Source organism: Aquarana catesbeiana, linkage group LG02 (assembly GCF_042186555.1).
Source record: "Aquarana catesbeiana isolate 2022-GZ linkage group LG02, ASM4218655v1, whole genome shotgun sequence".
In the NCBI taxonomy this organism is placed as follows: domain Eukaryota; kingdom Metazoa; phylum Chordata; class Amphibia; order Anura; family Ranidae; genus Aquarana; species Aquarana catesbeiana.
Genome location: NC_133325.1, coordinates 691,672,955 through 691,697,062, shown reverse-complemented (window position 1 = coordinate 691,697,062; position 24,108 = coordinate 691,672,955). Strand labels below are relative to the sequence as shown.

General features: G+C 41.2%; 1 protein-coding gene across 1 annotated transcript in view; it reads right to left on the bottom strand.

Annotated features, from left to right (window-relative positions):
- PIPOX (pipecolic acid and sarcosine oxidase) overlaps window positions 1-24,108 on the bottom strand; it is a 173,305-nt gene that overhangs the window by 15,233 nt on the left and 133,964 nt on the right. The window contains exon 5 of the mRNA XM_073616805.1: window positions 859-1,011. Within this exon, the coding sequence (XP_073472906.1) occupies window positions 859-1,011 (153 nt within the window). The remainder of the gene's footprint in view (window positions 1-858; window positions 1,012-24,108) is intronic.

Here is a 24,108-nt window from a genome sequence, read left to right as displayed (position 1 = left end):
GGAAAAGGAAGAAGGTCGTCATGACAGCGGATAGGTGCCCTTCAGGGCTATGGCGGTGTTCTTCTGGTGGTCTTTGACGGTGGCAGTAAACGGAGGGATCAAAAAGGGGTGGGGGGCTCATCGTTTGTATGTGCCCCTCCGGTGTATTCCTGAACGGTGGATGGAATACTGGAATGGTTGCACTGTGGGAAGGGGTTGTCTCCGAGCGGTCACAGCTGGAGGCCTATCAGTTTGGAAAAGGTCCCACAGTGCATTGGTGTGGTATGTGGTTATACGTGGTTAAAAGGTGGGTCACCGTCAGAGACCATCAGACTGGGGTTAACAGGTTATGTTATTGTTTATTATATTTATATATACAGTATATATAATATATATAATATATATAGTGGTTTGGAGTTATTTAGTTGGTTTGTTTTAATAAAATAGGCTGTTATGGCCATTTTACTCCATAAAATATAAGTGTGGTCTCATTATTTGAGGTGGGTAAGGTACGGGTTGGAGATAAGTGGGTAACAGCAATAAGAATGAAGGGGACATTTAGACTACACTGGTCATGTGCTTCTGCTTTTAACAGTGTCAAGTACTGAATGTATAGGGTGATAGAGAAAGAGATAGAGTGGGGAGTAAGGCACAGCCCAAAGAAATGTGTGTGTGGGGTGGATGCTTCCTAGTGTAAAGCAGGGGTCTTCCAACAACCCTGACCAGAAACAGGAGATGCCCATTCCTTCTGTTATATATAATATATTGCTGTATGAGACCATGTAACAAAAAAATCCATTGGCTACAGGAAAAATAGAAAATGTCTTCCTTCACATATTTTAGGCTCCAGAACCAGTTGTCCTTGTGATGTTTCTTTACCTTAATTAGCCCTGGATATTCTTGGCAAGGTAGACCATAGACCTCATGCTCTTCTCCATTTAGATTTACACCAAGGAATGCTGGGAAGTTTTGCAGCAGACCAGGGCTCCCAGGAATCTTCTCTTTCCAGTAACAGACATTAATTCTCAGAGTCTGGAAGACACACACTTCTAATGAAATAGAGAACACGAAGCAGTAATATGCACTGATTGTACTGTCATAAAACATTATAACTAATACACTATATATGACTTAATATAATCAGTACAGTACTGTGCAAACGTTTTAGGCAGGTGTGAAAAATGCTGTAAAATAAGAATGTTTTTAGAAATAGAAGAGGTAAAAGTTTATTTTTATCAATTAACAGAATGGAACGTAAATGAACAGAACAGAAATTGAAATCAGCATTTGGCGTGACACCCTTTTACCTTAAAAAAAACAGCATTCATTCTTCAGTTATTCTAGGTACACTTGCACACAGTTTTTGAAGGTAGATTATTCCAAACATCTTGGAGAATTAACCACAGATCTTCTGTGGATGTAGGCTGCCTCAGATCCTTCTGTCTCTTCATGTAATCCCAGACAGACTCAATGATGTTGAGATCAGGGCTCTGTGGGAGCTAGGCCATCACTTCCAGGACTCCTTGTTCTTCTTTATGCTGACAATGGTTCTTAACCTCCCTGACGGTATTCCCGAGTGTGGCTCAGGGTGGATTTTCAGTACCAAAAGCGGTAACCCCGAGCCACACTTGGGATTGCATCGCAGGATCCAGGTACAGTTAATTACCTTGTCCCCAGGATCCTGCGATGTCCTCCCGCTCTGTGTGCGAGCCGTGTCCTCTGCTCGATGTATCACAGCGCCGGGCTCTGTTCCCTGCAAGCGTTGCGACGCACGGGGACGGAGCACGGCACCAAATTCAAAAAGTGAAACACACACTATACATACATACAGTACACTGTAATCTCATGCCGCGTACACACGAGCGGAATTTTTGAAATTTTCTTGAATGGTTTTTCCGACGGAATTCCACTCAAGCTTGCCTTGCATATACACGGTCACACAAAAGTTTTCTGAACTTTCGACCGTCAAGAACGCGGTGAAGTACAACACTACGACGAGCCGAGAAAATGAAGTTCAATGCTTCCGAGCTTGAGTCGAATTCTTTCCAAGCATGCGTGTTTTTTTGCGTGTCGGAATTGCATAAAGACGAACGGAATTTCCGTCAAGAACTTTTTCCGTTGGAAAAATAAAGAACCAGCTCTCAATCTTTTGCTGGCGGAAATTCAGACAGAAAAAGTTGGATGGAGCATACACACGGTCGGAATATTCGACCAAAAGCTCCCATCACACTTTTTTTAATGGAAATTCCACTCGTGTGTACGGGGCATTGCAGATTACATTACTGTATCAAATCATTTCACATCCCTTTTGTCCCTAGTGGTTTGTCCAGTACTCTGCATGCACTTTTATATTCTAAGTACTGTTCTTTCTGCCTGGAAACTGGAGATTGTCCATAGCAACCAAAACCATCCCTTTACATCCAAAGCGGTTTTAGATCAGCTAGAAAACAGCGATAATAAATTAGAATCACTTGCAGAATTGAGCGATAGTGATTTGTGGGGAAATTCGTCATCAAACACTGAAAGTAATGACAGCGACAATTCTGCAACTGAGCAAATTTCAGTGTTTTTGATTTGATTACATTATTGAATAATTTTTATTATTATTATATTATTATTTTTTATAATTATTTATAGTTATTTATTATATTATAATTTATGATTTAGTGTTTCAAACTTTATCATACCCGGGCTGTCTACTAGACTCTTGTTTGGACAGATTTAAGTGAGTTATTCCTAAGAATTACAGGCCTACAATATAAAATGCCAAATTTCTATGCAAAACAACCGCTTAGCATCAAAAATCTGAAATAATCATACCGTCAGGGAGGTTAATGACATTGACTGCATCTTTGGAGGTATTTGCCCTGCTGCAGAATACATTTGGGGCCAATCACATGCTTACCTGAGAGTATGGCATGATGGATAAGTATTTGCCTGTGTTTCTCAGCATTGAGGACACCAATGATCCTGTCCAATTCGGAGAAAAATGGCAGTAGGTGCTCTAGACCAGCCTTCAGGTTTCTTTGGGGGTGCCTTGGTAAGATGCAAAAAAATTGCCCAACAATTGTGTACAAGCCAGCAGGTGATACACCACTTACACACACACAATCAATTACATCTTCAGTTAATAAGGAGTATGCCAGGTGCCTACACAAAACTCTTGTTTACTCCTCCCAATCCCCCCCCCCCCTTCAGCACTGGGGTCACATTAGCTAAATGAGGCAGATAAACATTGGAATACTAGTCAGTACCAGTGTGCAAAGGTGTATTTGCCTTGAAAGAATAAATCGCGTTTGTTGTCCTATGTGTGTGGATGTTGCTGCGTTATGTACAACTATTAGTTTAATTTTTTACATTATAGAATGGGGTGCCTCGAGATGGTACAGGATTTTAAAGAGTGCCTTGTCTGGCAAAAGTTTGAAAAACACTACTCTAGACCAATGAGTCAAAATGTTAAATATTGGGCTGTAGCAAAAGACAGTTTGTTCAGGAAGGGCTGGAGAGCGGTACAATGAGTGTCTGCAGGCAACAGTAAAGCATGGTGGAGGTCCCTGGCAAGTTTGGGGCTGCATTTCTGCACATGGAGTTGGATATTTGGTGAGGATCAGTGGTGTGTGATTAACCCAAAATGTATTCTGCAGCAGGACAACAACCCCAAACATACAGCCAATGTCATTACAAACTATCTTCATAAAGAAGAGCAAAGATCCTGGAAATGATGGTTTAGCCTCCACGGAGCCCTGATCTCAACATCATCAAGTCTGTCTGGGATTACATGAAGAGACAGAAGGATTTGAGACAGCCTACATCCACAGAAGATCTGTGGTTAGTTCTCAAAAATGTAATGGAACAGCCTACCTGCCGAGTTTCTTCAATTGAAGAATTGATGCTGTTTTGAAGGCCATGGGTTGTCACACCAAATATTTATTCGATGTGGATTTCTCTTCTGTTTATTTACTTTTTATGTTATTAATTGGTAAAAATAAACTATTAACCACTTGACGACCGCCTCACGCCGATTTACGTCGGCAAGGTGGCACGGACAGGCAAAATCACGTACATATACGTGATTTGCCTTCCGCGGGTGGGGGGTCCGATCGGACCCCCCCCCCGGTGCCCGAGGCGGTCGTCTTTTGTCCAGCGGCGATCAGAGGTGAGGGGGAGGCCATCCGTTCATGGCCCCCCCCTCGCGATCGCCGCCGGCCAATCACATCATTCCTTTGCTGCTGTATGCTAAACAGCAGCAAAGGAAATGATGTCATCTCTCCTCGGCTCGGTAATTTCCGTTCCGGCCCGAGGAGAGAAGACAGGTATGTGAGTGCACAACACTACACACACACAGTAGAACATGCCAGGCACACAAAACACCCGGATCCCCCCCCCGATCGCCCCCCGATCCCCCCCAATCACCCCCCCCCCCCCCGTCACAAACTGACACCAGCAGTTTTTTTTTTTTTTTCTGATTACTGCATTGGTGTCAGTTTGTGACAGTTACAGTGTTGGGACAGTTAGTATTGCCCCCCTGTAGGTCTAGGGTACCCCCCTAACCCCCCCTAATAAAGTTTTAACCCCTTGATCACCCCCTGTCACCAGTGTCGCTAAGCGATCATTTTTCTGATCGCTGTATTAGTGTCGCTGGTGACGCTAGTTTGGGACCTAAATATTTAGGTTCGCCGTCAGCGTTTTATAGCGACAGGGACCCCCATATACTACCGAATAAATGTTTTAACCCCTTGATTGCCCCCTAGTTAACCCTTTCACCACTGATCACCGTATAACTGTTACGGGTGACGCTGGTTAGTTTGTTTATTTTTTATAGTGTCAGGGCACCCGCCATTTATTACCGAATAAAGGTTTAGCCCCCTGATCGCCCGGCGGTGATATGCGTCGCCCCAGGCAGCGTCAGATTAGCGCCAGTACCGCTAACACCCACGCACGCAGCATACGCCTCCCTTAGTGGTATAGTATCTGATCGGATCAATATCTGATCCGATCAGATCTATACTAGCGTCCCCAGCAGTTTAGGGTTCCCAAAAACACAGTGTTAGCGGGATCAGCCCAGATACCTGCTAGCACCTGCATTTTGCCCCTCCGCCCGGCCCAGCCCAAGTGCAGTATCGATCGATCACTGTCACTTACAAAACACTAAACGCATAACTGCAGCATTCGCAGAGTCAGGCCTGATCCCTGCGATCGATAACAGTTTTTTTGGTAGCATTTTGGTGAACTGGCAAGCACCAGCCCCAGGCAGTGTCAGGTTAGCGCCAGTAGCGCTAACACCCACGCACGCACCGTACAGCTCCCTTAGTGGTATAGTATCTGATCGGATCAATATCTGATCCGATCAGATCTATACTAGCGTCCCCAGCAGTTTAGGGTTCCCAAAAACGCAGTGTTAGCGGGATCAGCCCAGATACCTGCTAGCACCTGCGTTTTGCCCCTCCGCCCGGCCCAGCCCAGCCCACCCAAGTGCAGTATCGATCGATCACTTACACTTACAAAACACTAAATGCATAACTGCAGCGTTCGCAGAGTCAGGCCTGATCCCTGCGATCGCTAACAGTTTTTTTGGTAGTATTTTGGTGAACTGGCAAGCACCAGCCCCAAGCAGCGTCAGATTAGCGCCAGTACCGCTAACACCCACGCACGCACCGTACACCTCCCTTAGTGGTATAGTATCTGAACGGATCAATATCTGATCCGATCAGATCTATACTGGCGTCCCCAGCAGTTTAGGGTTCCCAAAAACGCAGTGTTAGCGGGATCAGCCCAGATACCTGCTAGCACCTGCATTTTGCCCCTCCGCCCGGCCCAGCCCACCCAAGTGCAGTATCGATCGATCACTGTCACTTACAAAACACTTAACGCATAACTGCAGCATTCGCAGAGTCAGGCCTGATCCCTGCGATCGCTAACAGTTTTTTTGGTAGCTTTTTATTGAACTGACAAGCGCCAACGGCCTAGTACACCCCGGTCGTAGTCAAACCAGCACTGCAGTAACATTTGCTGACGTGGCGAGTCCCATAAGTGCAGTTCAAGCTGGTGAGGTGGCAAGCACAAGTAGTGTCCCGCTGCCACCAAGAAGACAAACACAGGCCCGTCGTGCCCATAGTGCCCTTCCTGCTGCATTCGCCAATCCTAATTGGGAACCCACCGCTTCTGCAGCGCCCGTACTTCCCCCATTCACATCCCCAACCAAATGCAGTCGGCTGCATGAGAGGCATTTTCTTTATGTCCTCCCGAGTACCCCTACCCAACGAACCCCCCCAAAAAAGATGTCGTGTCTGCAGCAAGCGCGGATATAGGCGTGACACCCGCTATTATTGTCCCTCCTGTCCTGACAATCCTGGTCTTTGCATTGGTGAATGTTTTGAACGCTACCATTCATTAGTTGAGTATTAGCGTAGGGTACAGCATTGCACAGACTAGGCACACTTTCACAGGGTCTCCCAAGATGCCATCGCATTTTGAGAGACCCGAACCTGGAACCGGTTACCGTTATAAAAGTTAGTTACAAAAAAAGTGTAAAAAAAAAAAAATATATATAAAATAAAAAAAAATAGTTGTCGTTTTATTGTTCTCTCTCTCTCTATTCTCTCTCTCTTGTTCTGCTCTTTTTTACTGTATTCTATTCTGCAATGTTTTATTGTTATTATGTTTTATCATGTTTGCTTTTCAGGTATGCAATTTTTTATACTTTACCGTTTACTGTGCTTTATTGTTAACCATTTTTTTGTCTTCAGGTACGCCATTCACGACTTTGAATGGTTATACCAGAATGATGCCTGCAGGTTTAGGTATCATCTTGGTATCATTCTTTTCAGCCAGCGGTCGGCTTTCATGTAAAAGCAATCCTAGTGGCTAATTAGCCTCTAGACTGCTTTTACAAGCCGTGGGAGGGAAAGCCCCCCCCCCACCGTCTTCCGTGTTTTTCTCTGGCTCTCCTGTCTCAACAGGGAACCTGAGAATGCAGCCGGTGATTCAGCCAGCTGACCATAGAGCTGATCAGAGACCAGAGTGGCTCCAAACATCTCTATGGCCTAAGAAACAGGAAGCTACGAGCATTTTATGACTTAGATTTCGCCGGATGTAAATAGCGCCATTGGGAAATTGGGGAAGCATTTTATCACACCGATCTTGGTGTCATCAGATGCTTTGAGGGCAGAGGAGAGATCTAGGGTCTAATAGACCCCAATTTTTTCAAAAAAGAGTACCTGTCACTACCTATTGCTATCATAGGGGATATTTACATTCCCCGAGATAACAATAAAAATGATTAAAAAAAAAAAAAAAAATGAAAGGAACAGTTTAAAAATAAGATAAAAAAGCAAAAAAAATAATAAAGAAAAAAAAAAAAAAAAAAGCACCCCTATCGCCCCCTGCTCTCGCGCTAAGGCGAACGCAAGCGGCGGTCTGTCATCAAACGTAAACAGCTATTGCACCATGCATGTGAGGTATCGCCGCGAAGGTCAGATCGAGGGCAGTAATTTTTGCAGTAGACCTCCTCTGTAAATCTAAAGTGGTAACCTGTAAAGGCTTTTAAAGGCTTTTAAAAATGTATTTATTTTGTTGCCACTGCACGTTTGTGCGCAATTTTAAAGCATGTCATGTTTGGTATCCATGTACTCGGCCTAAGATCATCTTTTTTATTTCATCAAACATTTGGGCAATATAGTGTGTTTTAGTGCATTAAAATTTAAGTGTGTTTTTTCCCCAAAAAATGCGTTTGAAAAATCGCTGCGCAAATACTGTGTGAAAAAAAAAAAGAAAACACCCACCATTTTAATCTGTAGGGCATTTGCTTTAAAAAAATATATAATGTTTGGGGGTTCAAAGTAATTTTTTTGCAAAAAAAAATAACTTTTTCATGTAAACAATGAGTGTCAGAAAGGGCTTTGTCTTCAAGTGGTTAGAAGAGTTGGTGATGTGTGACATAAGCTTCTAGATGTTGTGCATAAAATGCCAGGACAGTTCAAAACCCCCCCAAATGACCCCATTTTGGAAAGTAGACACCCCAAGCTATTTGCTGAGAGGCATGTCGAGTCCATGGAATATTTTATATTGCGACACAAGTTGCGGGAAAGAGATACATTTTTTTTTTTTTTTTTGCACAAAGTTGTCACTAAATGATATATTGCTCAAACATGCCATGGGAATATGTGAAATTACACCCCAAAATACATTCTGCTGCTTCTCCTGAGTACGGGGATACCACATGTGTGAGACTTTTTGGGAGCCTAGCCGCGTACGGGACCCCGAAAACCAAGCACCGCCTTCAGGCTTTCTAAGGGCGTGAATTTTTGATTTCACTCTTCACTGCCTATCACAGTTTCGGAGGCCATGGAAAGCCCAGGTGGCACAAAACCCCCCCAAATGACCCCATTTTGGAAAGTAGACACCCAAAGCTATTTGCTGAGAGGTATAGTGAGTATTTTGCAGACCTCACTTTTTGTCACAAAGTTTTGAAAATTGAAAAAAGAAAAAAAAAAAAGTTTTTTCTTGTCTTTCTTCATTTTCAAAAACAAATGAGAGCTGCAAAATACTCACCATGCCTCTCAGCAAATAGCTTGGGGTGTCTACTTTCCAAAATGGGGTCATTTGGGGGGGTTTTGTGCCACCTGGGCATTCCATGGCCTCCGAAACTGTGATAGGCAGTGAAGAGTGAAATCAAAAATTTTCACCCTTAGAAATCCTGAAGGCGGTGCTTGGTTTTCGGGGCCCCGTTCGCGGCTAGGCTCCCAAAAAGTCCCACACATGTGGTATCCCCATACTCAGGAGAAGCAGCTAAATGTATTTTGGGGTGCAATTCCACATATGCCCATGGCCTGTGTGAGCAATATATCATTTAGTGACAACTTTGTGCAAAAAAAAAAAAAAAAAAAAGTGTCACTTTCCCGCAACTTGTGTCAAAATATAAAATATTCCATGGACTCAATATGCCTCTCAGCAAATAGCTTGGGGTGTCTACTTTCCAAAATGGGGTCATTTGGGGGGGTTTTGTGCCACCTGGGCATTCCATGGCCTCCGAAACTGTGATAGGCAGTGAAGAGTGAAATCAAAAATTTACACCCTTAGAAATCCTGAAGGCGGTGCTTGGTTTTCGGGGCCCCGTACGCGGCTAAGCTCCCAAAAAGTCCCACACATGTGGTATCCCCATACTCAGGAGAAGCAGCTGAATGTATTTTGGGGTGCAATTCCACATAGGCCCATGGCCTGTGTGAGCAATATATCATTTAGTGACAACTTTTTGTAAATATTTTTTTTTTTTTTGTCATTATTCAATCACTTGGGACAAAAAAAATAAATATTCAATGGGTTCAACACGCCTCTCAGCAATTTCCTTGGGGTGTCTACTTTCCAAAATGGGGTCATTTGGGGGGGTTTTGTACTGCCCTGCCATTTTAGCACCTCAAGAAATGACATAGGCAGTCATAAACTAAAAGCTGTGTAAATTACAGAAAATGTACCCTAGTTTGTAGACGCTATAACTTTTGCGCAAACCAATAAATATATGCTTATTGACATTTTTTTTTACCAAAGACATGTGGCCGAATACATTTTGGCCTAAATGTATGACTAAAATTTAGTTTATTGGATTTTTTTTTATAACAAAAAGTAGAAAATATCATTTTTTTTCAAAATTTTCTGTCTTTTTCCGTTTATAGCGCAAAAAATAAAAACTGCAGAGGTGATCAAATACCATCAAAAGAAAGCTCTATTTGTGGGAAGAAAAGGACGCAAATTTCGTTTGGGTACAGCATTGCATGACCGCGCAATTAGCAGTTAAAGCGACGCAGTGCCAAATTGGAAAAAGACCTCTGGTCCTTAGGCAGCATAATGGTCCGGGGCTCAAGTGGTTAATACTTCTATTTCTGAAAGCATTCTTAATTTACAGCATTTTTCACACATACCTAAGACTTTTGCACAGTACTGTACACAACTGCATTATAAAAACATGTTTACACCGTTGTCATGTAACTATATTAAGCATTGTGCACTCACTGCCTTGTACAGAATAATTGTCATGCAACTAACACAGGTAGCGGGATCTGTTACGACATATGGTTTAACAAGAGAAGCTTCTTTTGAATATTTAGGACTTCATTTAAGATGGATATGTGAAGCAGTTCCATGCAAATACATTTCCCTTGGGATTGCTTCTTAATTTTCAGATTATTCATCATTTCCTTGCAATTTTTTCCAGGAAAAAATGTATGAAGATGAGTAATACCGCAAGCAAATTTAACATATATTTTAAGCAAATTCTAGATTTAAATGAATGTTAAGAAGTCCTATCTGTTGTGCATTTGCTTCTTGGGGGTTAATTTTTAAAATCTTTTCCTAATGCTGGACTCTAGGGAAACAGCTAAACACACACACACTCTGTTGCTATCCATCCAGTTCTGAGATATACATAGCTCTTCTACACAGTACAGCCCAATATAGCAAAGCATAAGACTTTTCTTAGCCAGCACATACATAAGTAATTGTTTTTGTTTTTTCAACCAGCGGGTTGAAGGAAAAATTCACCCGAATCTTCCCACTGTGCTATTGTATTCTGACAGCAGGGAGACTTCCCTGCCTTCAGAATACACTGATCAGTGCTGCCAACTATAGCCAGCGGTGTTGATTGTGCAAAAATGTTACAACAGGCTGTTTGCATAGAAGTCGATCTGTAAATCAACTTCTGTACAATCAGCCTGCCCATACTGTACATGAATGCAAATTCATCCAGTTCCTGTTAAACCAGACACATTTAATGCAATTAATGGCTGCTTTATGCGCCCCCCACATTGTGACTTGACAGTGAAAGGAGAACCAGCAGACTGATGAGCTCATCTCTCTTTCTTTCTGCTCCCTCCTCCTATCAGTATGCTCCTTGCACTGCAGACAACTGATTAAAGTGGGAGTAAACGCCCATGCATGACTTTTACCTATAGGTAGAAAAACACATAAAACCTCCATAGGTAGGTGGGATTTTGAAAGTGACCAAAGAAAATTGAGTACTGTCCGTGATACTTTTTTTATTTGCACTAACATACAATTTTTCAGGACAAGCTTTCGGGGTATGTCCCCTTCTTCAAGTTCCAAGCAGTACACTTGAGTACTGCTTGGAACTTGAAGAAGGGGACATACCCCGAAAGCTTGTCCTGAAAAATTGTATGTTAGTGCAAATAAAAAAAGTATCACGGACAGTACTCAATTTTCTATGTCACAATTGCACTAATACGGCTACAATCATATCAAGTAAAGTGACCAAAAAAAGAATACATCAATATTTATACATCAAAATTCATGTAATCTAAAATTTACTATGACCTACAGTACCTCGGAAATCAATTTTTTGGATGTCACTATCCATAAATTACAAGATGGCACACTAGCTAGCTCTTTGTATCGTAAAGAGACAGCAAGTAACACGATACTTCACGCTAGTAGTGCCCATCTGGCACAGCTAATAAAATCCATCCCCTATGGCCAGTTTTTGCTGATTCGCCGAAACTGCTCAGAGGAGGGTAAATTTTGTGAAGAGGCAAACAAATTAGGAGATAGACTGTTATTGAGAGGATGCTCACTTACATGTCTCAAAAAGGCATTTAAAAGGGCCATTTCTAGACCCAGACATGATTTGTTATTCAACAAAAAAATTCTGAAAAATCACAACATGGAACTATCCAATAGTGTGAGAATTATCACACGATATACCAAACAACATAGGAAAATTAAGGCCATTATATCCAAACACTGGCATCTCCTATGTATTGATCCCCTACTAAGTCCATTTGTTTCAACTAGTCCTTCTATAACTTACCGTAGAACCAAATCCTTAAAGGATATATTCATACAGAGTGAATTCACGGGAGAATTTCGCAACAACCCATGTAAACATCTAGGCACATTTCGATGTGATGGATGTAGTCATTGTAAATACATGTACATTGGGAATATCATTAGACTGCCCAATGGTAAGATCTTTAAACCAGCACACTTTGCCAACTGAAAAACACCTGGAGTTGTCTATATGCTGGTTTGCCAGTATGGTTCATTTTATATAGCCAAACCAAGCAAGCAGATTTCATAAAAGAGCATATAGACATACCCTAAGTATGAAGAAATCCAACCCAGATCTTCCATTGGGCAGACATGTTAGAGATGTTCATGGTAGTAGAATTCCCCAGATAAAATTCCTAATCCTTGATAGAATACATCCTAGTACCCAAGGTGGTGATTGGAATAGAATTTTGTTGCAACATGAAACTCGTTGGATAAGTAATCTAAATGCCACCCTACCCCCGGGTCTCAATGATATGGTCAGTTATTGTCCCTTCTTGGAAGGCTTTTCATCTGGGGGATAGGAGGAGTAAAAACTCCCCTCTGGTTTGATATGTATTAGCTATGATACTAACACCTCAATATTCTATAATTAAATTCAATTCCTTTTTTCCTATTATTTAGGATTTTGTTCCATACCCTAATATAAGGTACTTTGATATGTGGTCGTTTCATTTTAATATTCAATAGTTGAAATTCATATTCCTATGGTTTACCCATGTTGCTCCATATGTATATATTGTTTGCTTATTACATCTCCTCAGTTGTGCTCTCCCTCCTGTTTTCATATTTGGCCTTTTCATTGGCCTATCTGTGCGGTTTTCCTCTCCTTGTTTCCTCATTGACCCCCCACCCGTCGCACTGGGGGGACATTCGGCGCACACCAGCGCCGTTGTCCCCGCATTTTTCCACGACTCTGGCATGATCGGGCTCGTTTCGAGCTCTGCTCATTTGCTGCTGGCCGTGGGTACACGCTGGTGTCCCCTGAGTGCAGGGCGCCTCCACGCCTATTTGGGGTGGCGTCCTGCGCTTGAGGGACAGTTGGTCTGGGCACCCTAGCTAATGCGCATGCTCGGTGATGCTTCTGCATCACAGAGCGTGTGTCATGACGTCACCACGCTGATGCGGGTGCGCAGACGCCATGGGGGTATTTATCAGAGCCGTCAGCAGCATGTAAACACAGCTGCGATGGTTCTGATCACCAGCATGCTGTAGAGTGTATATCCAATGGAGGTAAGCCGCACAACTTTGATATCTATGGGCCTACACTGTTTGGCTTCATGGATAACTCATAAATTTCTACTCCTTTACTTTAATGCACTCTTACAGGTATACTCCCTGGGCTGGACAATCATTGTGTACTTTTTCAGCCGTTTTACAAGTATTGGATGTGCTCTCCTTGTGCGGTGATATTTCAGATATGTCTCCCCTATAGGTATGTACACTTTGCGGGTTATGTTCAGATACTTTGCAATTTTGCAGACCATGCAGACATTATATCAGTATATACCCTTTTATATTCAATTTCATTTCAGATCATTTGATCTGATTTTTCTCTGGGGGCTCTTTGGACCTTCGCTGGGGGACCTCTGTGGAACAATTTGGGGCCACGCTGAAACAGCCTTCTCTGTCTTTTTACTTTTGGGACCTTCCCTGCTTCCATGATATATGGGCAAAATATACTGTCTGGTATGTGACCCGTGCTATATATTTTGTGTGCTTTTATATGAATTTACTTCAGTTTATCCTGTTTGAGATATACAGTATCTCACAAAAGTGAGTACACCCCTGACATTTTTGTAAATATTTTATTCTATCTTTTCATGTGACAACACTGAAAAAATGACACTTTGCTACAATGTAAAGTAGTGAGCGTACAGCTTGTATAACAGTGTAAATTTGCTGTTCCCGCAAAATAACTCAACACACAGCCATTAATGTCTAAACCACTGGCAACAAAAGTGAGTACACCCCTAAGTGAAAATGTCCAAATTGGACCCAATTAGCCATTTTTCCTCCCCAGTGTCATGTGACTCGTTAGTGTTACAAGGTCTCAGGTGTGAATGGGGAGCAGGTGTGTTAAATTTGGTGTTATCGCTCTCACTCTCTCATACTGGTCATTGGAAGTTCAACATGGTACCTCATGGCAAATAACTCTCTGAGGATCTGAAAAAAAGAATTGTTGCTCTACATAAACATGGCCTAGGCTATAAGAAGGTTGCCAAGACCCTGAAACTGAGCTGCAGCATGGTGGCCAAGACCATACAGTGGTTTAACAGGACAGGTTCCACTCAGAACAGGCCTCGCCATGGTCGACCAAAGAAGTTGAGTGCACGTGCTCAGCGTCATATCCAGAGGTTGTCTTTGGGAAATAGACCTATGAGTGCTGCCAGCATTGCTGCAGAGGTTGAAGGGGGGGGGGGGGGGGGGGGTCAGCCTGTTAGTGCTCAGACCATACGCCGCACACTGCATCAAATTGGTCTGCATGGCTGCATGACTGTCATCCCACAAGGAAGCGTCTTCTAAAGATGATGCACAAGAAAGCCCGCAAACAGTTTGCTGAAGACAAGCAGACTAAGGACATGGATTACTGGAACCATGTCTTGTGGTCTGATGAGACCAAGATAAACTTATTTGGTTCAGATTGTGTCAAGCGTTTGTGGTGGCAACCAGGTGAGGAGGAGTACAAAGACAAGTGTGTCTTGCCTACAGTCAAGCATAGTGGTGAGAGTGTCATGGTCTGGGGCTGCATGAGTGCTGCCGGCACTGGGGAGCTACAGATCATTGAGGGAACTATGAATGCCAACGTGTACTGTGACATACTGAACCAGAGCATGATCCCCTCCCTCCGGAGACTGGGCCACAGGGCAGTATTCCAACATGATAACGACCCCAAACACACCTCTAAGACGACCACTGCCTTGCTAAAGAAGCTGAGGGTAAAGGTGATGGACTGGCCAAGCATGTCTCCAGACCTAAACCCTATTGAGAATGTGTGGGGCATCCTCAAACCGAAGGTGTAGGAGCGCAAGGTCTCTAACATCCACCAGCTCCGTGATGTCATCATGGAGGAGTGGAAGAGGACTCCAGTGGCAACCTGTGAAGCTCTGGTGAACTCCATGCCCAAGAGGGTTAAGGCAGTGCTGGAAAATAATGGTGGCCACACAAAATATTGACACTTTGGGCCCAATTTGGACATTTTCACTTAGGGTTGTACTCACTTTTGTTGCCAGAGGTTTAGACATTAATGGCTGTGTGTTGAGTTATTTTGAGGGGACAGCAAATTTACACTGTTATACAAGCTGTACACTCACTACTTTACATTGTAGCAAAGTGCCATTTCTTCAGTGTTGTCACATAAAAAGATACAATAAAATATTTACAAAAATGTGAGGGGTGTTCTCACTTTTGTGAGATACTGTAAAGAGAAAATATATATATTGCTGTATTGAATATCTACTTAATGATGTGTGTATGTATATTTTTCTAAAAGACACCGGGCTCTGTATGTTAAAAAATCCCTGAAGAAGGGCATCAAGCCGGAAACGTCGGGTTCATTCAATAAGCCTTAGTTGTCTGTATGCACTTTGTAAATCCAATCAAATGTATAAATATTGATGTATTCTTTTGTCCTTGATGACTTAAGTATTTTATTCAATATATGTTTTTGTAATAAATTTCCTATTTTTGATACAATTTATTGTTTTTGGTCACTTTCAAAGTCCCACCTACCTATGGGGGTTTTATGTTGTTTTCTATACAAATCTTGGGTTGTGATGACCTTTAACAAATGATTCCACAGGTCTTGGAATTCTTTTTTCTTTACCTATAGGTAGGGTTGTCCCGATACCACTTTTTTAAGACCGAGTACAAGTACCGATATTTTTTTTCAAGTACTCGCCGATACCGATTACTGATACTTTTTTTTAATGTCATGTGACAGTTTGACTGATGGGCACTGATAGGTTGCACTGACTGATGCCTGGCACTGATAGGTGGCACTGACTGATGGGCACTGATAGGTGGCTGGCACAGATGGCTGGCACTGATGGATGACACTTATAGGTGGCTGGAACTAATGCTGGCACTGATAGACAGCACTGACAGGTGTCTGGCACTGATAGGCGGCACTTATGGGCACTGATAGGTGGCTGACACTGATAGATGGCACTGATAGGTGACTGGCACTAATAGATGGCACTGATAGGTGGCACTTATGGGCACTGACAGGTGGCTGGCACTGATGGGTGGCACTGACAGGCGGCTGGCACTGATGGCACTAATGAGCACTGATAGATGGCACTGATGGGCAGGCACTGAAATGCAGCAATAAATTACATGAGAGGAAAGGATTTATTTTGTAATGCTATGCTGCGACGCCCATCTTGGTACACCCTGCACTCGGCCACAGTAAGCCAGCAGCGGACATCTTGTTACACCCAGCCCGAACTATATGGGCTGGGTGAAACAAGATGTCTGCTGCTGGCTTACTGAGGCCGGGTGTAGGGTGTACCAAGATGGGCGTCGGGATGTTCGACCACTAATGGCGACCGAATGCGACGGCTAGTTCCATTGCCGTTATGGACTCGCTCTCCACTCCGCTGACTCCGCCCTCTCCACCCATTGACCCCGCCCACTGACTCCGCCCGCCGACTTCCAGTTGCGCGCAGCCTCTGGCTCCTCCCGCCTCTCCCAAGTATCGGGTCAAGCATCGGAGCATTTGTGCGAGTAAAAGTACTCACACAAATGCTCGGTATCGGTCCCGATACTAGTATCGGTATTGGGACAACCCTACCTATAGGTAAGACTAAAGTAAGGCTCATTGTATGTACAGTAAATATCTCTTAAAAGTGCACCATTTAGGAGATAGCTACTTTTGATGCAGCCGGTGACGCCACCGGCGTGTGCGTTCTGAAGGAACTGCATATCACTCTGAAGGAACGTTTCTTCAGAGTCCGTGAGCGTGGGAGTGACTGGGTGAAGATGGAAGTGCCTTCAGCGGTGACAGCATGTCGCTGGAGGACTTTGTTTTAAGGTAAGTTTCACATAATGTGCTAGCATGCGATGCATACTAGCACATTATGCCATTGTCTTGCAGGATTAAAAAAAAAAAAAAACAACAAAACAAAAACAGCGGTTTGCTACCGCTTTAACTTGATGTGCTGCTTTTCTGTTCCCAAGTCTGAATGCTGTTATACAGGGGATTGCAAGAGGCTGATAGAAGTTCAGGCACTTACTCTGCTTGCATGTTAAAAAAAAACAAAAACATTTAAATATGCATTAACTGCATGCGGCTCATATGTGAACCCAGCCTAAAAGTTTTTAAACAAAAAGTTTTGTTTGGGATTTGGGATTTAGCGGTTATACTTTCTTCTGCACAGGCAGAACAGGTTCATGGTAGTATCTGGAACTTTTATTTTTCCAGTAGATTCTAAATAAATATCTATAGACAAAACCTTTTTTGGTTAGTTTTGGAGTGTGGAAGAGTAGACTCTCTCTCAAGTTATTTTGTGTCCCCATTAATTTGCTTCTCCAGTACAATACTGTGGACCAATGTCACTGAGAAGGAAAGTGAGGGGGATTCCAACATTTTAGTTCCCAGAACAGGATTTTCCAATGAGGCAAATGTTCAATAACTGTAATTTCCCTCACTTTGAAAGATTCCTCTAGGGGGGCAGGAGGCGGAGCCTAGCAGAGCAGACATGCATTGTTAGAGCTCCACACCGCTGAGGAGAGAAGAGAAGGACAAAGCGGAGCCTGCAGGCTCAAAAGGTATCCATTTGAACCTTTTTGCCCCAGGGAACAAACTGTGAAAGTTTGGGCAGGAAATATGGTACTGGGAGGAAACCGTGGCAGAAATAAAAATCACCTCACAAAGAGCTCACAGGCACTCACTGCAGCTGAAGCAGCTCCAGTCACCTCACAAGATACAGCATCAGGGCGCTCTCACAGACAGAAAATGTCACAGCAAGACTCTCCATTTGAGTCAGATACAGAACAAATCCTCTCACAAACTTCTCCACAAGACTCCTCAGTATCCCCAGTAATATTATTACAATTTGAAAAGATGCTTCATAAGGCTTTAAAACAAACCTCAGACCAAATAACAAAAAGCCTAACCAAAGAAATAAGAGAGCTGGGAAACCGCACCGCAGCCTTAGAAATAAAAATGGATGAAATTGAAATTACAACCCAAGAAAATATAACAGAATTGGAACAATTAAAAAAAGAGAATTTAATACTTCAAACTAAGCTCGAAGATTACGAAAATAGAGCCAGACGTTCAAACTTGCGCATAAGGGGAATACCTGAAACTGTGACAGACCTGCAATCTACTATTACTGCTCTATTACAAGAGCTAAAGCCAGATATCCCTATTGAACGTTTAGAACTGGACAGAGTACACAGAGCCCTCACAGCCAAAAAGAAAGATGGACCCCCACATGATATAATCACAAAATTTCATTATTACAGAACGAAAGAACAAATACTAATTGCTGCAAGAGAAAAAAAGGAACTTAATTTTCAAGGACACAATTATCAAATTTTTGCTGACCTATCCCAACTTACTATTACTAAAAGACGATCCATGAAACCCCAACTAATGGAACTGCAACGCCACAACATTATGTATCAATGGGGCTTCCCCTTTTCAGTCAGATTTAACTACCAAGGTACAATTTACAGAAGCAGATCAGCAGATGAACTACAACAAACCCTTTTAAAATTAAATCTGACAGAACCCACAAGCAGCAACACTCCCACACGCAGAAGAATGGCATCATCTTCACCTTCAGGCAGCACCCAGAAAATTTCAGAACAAAATGGGAAGCATCATTCTCACAAAAAAGGCCGTTATGCCACATCATCCATGGACCAAGAAGATTCAATGGACTGACATCCTAATTCCTAATATCTCTTCATTTATTATACTAAGAGATGGTTCTCTATAAAAAACCTATATTTATAACTGAATGTAACTGCATTCTGATAGTCACACACTGTGTGGGATCATGTTACATTCCAGTTATATTTCTTATTACTTCTGATTCATATAGCCTTAGAATATATAAGTGAAATAAGGAAATTCTTGTTCAGTTATATATTATCAGGTAATAACAATAGATTTATTACTTTTTAAGACAAATATGTTCAATAACCCAGAAGTAATGGAAGCTTTTTCTTTCTTTTCTTAAAACAAATATATTATTACCTAACTAGTTCCTAGAATTATGTTTTTGTTTATTCTAATCTGAAGCAATACAACCTCAATTTTATGAGTTAACATATCTAAACAGTTACATATGAATAAAATATGTAATTGTTTACTCTAAAAGGGTTAAAATCCCAAAATAATTCAAACTATCTTCATCAATACCAAAGTTATTAACAGTACCTTTCTAACTGAATTATTTAGCCTAGGGCAAGACTAACCATATACAACCACCCTGGAATAAATAATTTCAACAAAAACTATATTCTGCACTCCAATTAATGAAACATCATTTTGATGTCTTTTGACATAGCACTTCTCTCCTGTAAGCGGAAGATCCGTGTACCCCCATTAGCCCTCCTCATTCTCCCAACCATATTATGTGGGAGTGTGACGAAGGCACTTATTCCCCTGAGAGAGATATTTATTCTCTTTCACGGGTAAATTGTGATTACTTGCAAAAAATAATTTATACAATGTATCATCTAATCTCATATGTTTTTTGTTTACTCTTTACTCCAGAATTCACTGGTTTCTTTTCTATCTATTCATCTCTTCAGTCCACACAGGTTGATCTGCGCAGTCAGCTCTGCAGAACAAAAAGTAAGTCAAAACTATTTGATCTGTTGCCATGGCACCACTGAATATACTTTCCCTGAATGTTCAGGGAATAAATGTCCCTCAAAAAAGGACCAAAGCCTTCCGTACTTTCCATAACAAGAAGGCTCACATAGTATGCCTCCAAGAAACACACTTCACCAAAGATTCTACTCCAAAATATATTTCTCCTTTTTATCAACAAATTTACACGGCTTCTGCCTGTACCAAGCAAAGGGGAACTCTAATTGCATTTCACCGATCCACACCATTCACCTTATCATCAGAAATTAAAGACCCAGAAGGTAGATACCTGATACTCATGGGTTATATAATGGATACAGCAATCACGGTGATTTCCTACTACGCTCCTAACAAACAACCTACACCATTCCTCTCACATATATTACAAGTGATTAATACACACAAAATAGGAACAGTGATAATGTGTGGGGATTCGAACCAGGTCCTCCTCCCATTTCTAGATAAATCACCTTTTACACCATCCAAAATAACCTCTAGATTACCTTTTTCTCAACTTCTTTCCAAATACAATCTGGTAGATTCGTGGAGAGAAAGTAACCCAATGAAAAAGAAATTCACTTATTTCTCGCACCCTCATCAAACCTTCACCAGAATAGATCATATTTTTCTAACAATAGGAATGATACCAGAAATGATTGCATCAGATATAATTCCCATTCCGTGGTCTGACCATAATGCAGTATACACTACTATAGCCTCAGCCATACCAAAAGCGCATGACCCAACGTGGTACTTACCGGACATAATGCTCAAACACCCACTACATCAGATGGCCATTGAACAAGCTTTAAAGGAATACATATCAATTAATAATACAACAGACATCTCCCCAATAACACTGTGGGAAGCTCATAAGCCTGTCTTGCGTGGTACAATACAAAGACAAATGGCACTATTTAAACGGGAACGCAAAAATCTAGCAAAAAAACTAGAACTCAATTTTAATGCAGCCTACATATCATTTCAAGATAATCCATCTCAGAGTACAAAATCTCATCTGGAAAAATCTAGATTGGAATACGATCTATTTCTCACTGAGTCAGTTGATAAATCCCTCAAACGCTCCAAACACAATTTCTACATGAATACAAACAAACCAGGTACATATTTGGCTCGGGCATTAAATTCAACTAACAAATCTTTCAAACCAATACGTTTGAAATTATCAAAAAATGTTTACACTTGTAATCCAGTTAAAATAGTCCATAAATTTCACTCACATCTCGCAACTTTATACAAGACAAACAATGAATTTAATCCTACAGAGGCTGAATCCTTCTTCTCAAAAATAACCTTACCTGAGTTATCTCAGAATCAAAAAAGCAGTTTGGATGAGCCTATAACTATAGATGAAGTTGCTAACGCCATAAAAGACCTAAAACTTAACAAAAGACCAGGCCCAGACGGCTACTCGGCTTTATACTATAAAACATTCTCAGAAATACTCTCTCCCATTCTCACTGAAACTTTTAACAAACTTCTAGATGGACATTCTTTTCGGCAAGAAACACTAATGGCAATTGTTTGTATGATCCCAAAACCCCTTTCTGATGATACTTCCTGTGTGAATTATCGGCCTATCTCTCTGTTAAACCTCGATATTAAATTATTAGCAAAAATAATAGCAAAACGCCTCAATAGCATTATAGGAAAATTAATACATAGAGATCAAGTAGGCTTCATGCCAAATAGACAGGCAGGCGATAATGTACGCAGGGCAGTGTTATTGGCACATATTGCTAAAAAACGGAAAATCCCTTTATGTTTTCTATCTCTCGATATTAAGAGGGCATTTGACACAGTATCCTGGCAATATATGCAATATTCATTACAAAAATGGGGTTTTGGACCCCACTTTTTAACATGGATCAAAGCATTATATAATAAACCCAAAGCCTATATAAAATATGCTGGATACAAATCTGAAGCCTTTAATATCGAAAGAGGTACCCGACAGGGTTGCCCATTATCTCCCTTATTATTTGCCCTTATACTCGAACCCATGGCCCAATACATCAGAACAAACCAAACTATAACTGGCATTGAAGTAGGAGGTATTACCCACAAATTATGTATATTTGCAGACGATATATTACTTTTTCTATCATCACCACAGGTCTCTGGTCCTAACTTAATACCAGCTCTTGATGGATTTGCAGCCCTATCCGGCCTTATGATTAATCCTAAGAAATGCCTAGTGCTTAATATTTCACTCACAAACATGGAATTGATCCCGGCTAGGGCTGCACTCCCATTCACATGGGCAGAAAAATCAATCCCATATCTTGGAATTCATTTAACAGCATCTCATTCTGACTTATTCTCAACCAATTATCCTCCTGTATTAAGACAGATCACAAATCTAATAAAACAATGGTCGCAACTTCCTTTATCCTGGATAGGGAAGATTAATGCAATCAAAATGACTATTCTACCCAAATTGCTTTATCTATTCAGAGTCCTCCCTATTCCAATTCCTTCCTATTTTTTGAGAATAGTACAAAAAAGAGCAACTTCGTTTATATGGGGCTCTTCTAAACCACGTATACCTATACACACACTACATCTTCCCAAAAATAAAGGAGGCCTAGGATACCCTAATTTTACTAACTACTACAGAGCAGCACATTTGGCCAGTCTGTCCAAATACCATGCAAAACAGGAAATCCCATTATGGGTATTTATAGAGGCTTCAGAAAATGACCCTCTATTAATATCAAATTTATTATGGCTTGATCCTAAAGACCGCTTTAAAATTCATAATCCCATAACTAAACACTTCTTATCTCTCTGGGATAAACTAAAAACCAAATATCAGTTACAATCTCCACACAATCCTCTCCTTTCTTTTATCAGAAATCCGGCCTTTTATCCGGCATGGATCTACCCAAATTCTTTTAAAGCTTGGACAACATCAGGCATTCAGACACTAAATGACTTCATAGCATCTAAATCATTCCTTTCATTCCCATCGCTTAGAGAAAAATATGATCTACCAAACTCTGAGATATTTAGATATCTCCAAATCAAAAATTTCTATACACCATTCCTAAAGGGGGATACACCATTATCCCAATTATCCATTTTTGAATCAATCTGTACAAAAGATCCATTTGCTAAAGGTACAATTTCATCACTTTATAATCAATTATATGGAGTAGCAAATCTTAATAGACCCTCTTACGTTCAGAGGTGGGAGGAGGACCTGGGACGAACTTTAGAAGAAACGGACTGGTCTAACATATGGCTCACATCTAAGTCATCTTCACCCAACATCTTAGCACTGGAGACAAATTATAAAGTCCTAACTCGCTGGTACCTTGTACCCGCTAGAGTGGCAAAATATTCACCTAATACCTCAGCTCTTTGTTTTCGAGGATGCCCAGAAATAGGCACATATTTACACATATGGTGGACGTGCCCAGTAATCCAAACCTTCTGGAAGGAAGTCTTCGTGATTGCATCTAAAATATTTAAAAAAATAATACAACCAGATCCATATTTAACTTTACTTAATCTAAAACCGGAATGGTTAACACTCTCTCAATTCAAACTTATGATCCAACTAATAACGGCTGCAAAACAAACAGTGGCCAAGGCATGGAAATCTCCTACATTGGTTCTAGCAGAAACAATTCACAGAATGAATAATACAATGTCCCATGCTAAGATGGTTGCCATCGATCAAAATCAAATTCCAAAATTTGAAAAACTTTGGCATCCTTGGATAAAACAACAGTTCCTGTCAAACTTCAATGACTCTGTCCTGTTGCCATGGTAACAGATTAAATGACTTACAGAGACACCCATTCTAAGGCTTCAAAGAGAACTAAAAAGAATAATAAACTGACGAGCAGGACAACCTTGTGGACCATACCTCTACCTTTCAACCCTTTTTCTTCTTTCTCTTTCCTTTTCTCCACCTTACGATTAAAGCTCATTATCAGAATTTATTTGACCTATATACACTCTACTTGTAAACAATATGTATAGTAGGTATAAATCATTTAAATACCTACAAAAGTAACTAAGGAAATGATATATATCTTTAATTTAGGTTTACGTGAACCCAATGTTTAATATTTGAAATTTCATGATATTTACCTATATAAACCCTGCTGTAAAACAATGAGCTTACTTTATAGATCCTTGTAAACTTACTTTATGTATCTTTATAACATTGTATACTCAATAAACTTCTTTTGACAAGGAAAGATTCCTCTAATTTCCAGTTGCATCTCTGGGAAAGGAAGTGAAATTTCCCCATTGGTACAGACACAGCAAAACATAACCCAGCTGGGGTTTTAACCCATCCCTTCTCCCTAACTATCCAAGACTAAAAGAAAAAAGTTTTGGGCCATGCATACACTTAAGATGTAAAAGAAACCATGGCTATGGCTAATTCTTGACACAGTATTTGATTTTATGTCCTTCTGCCG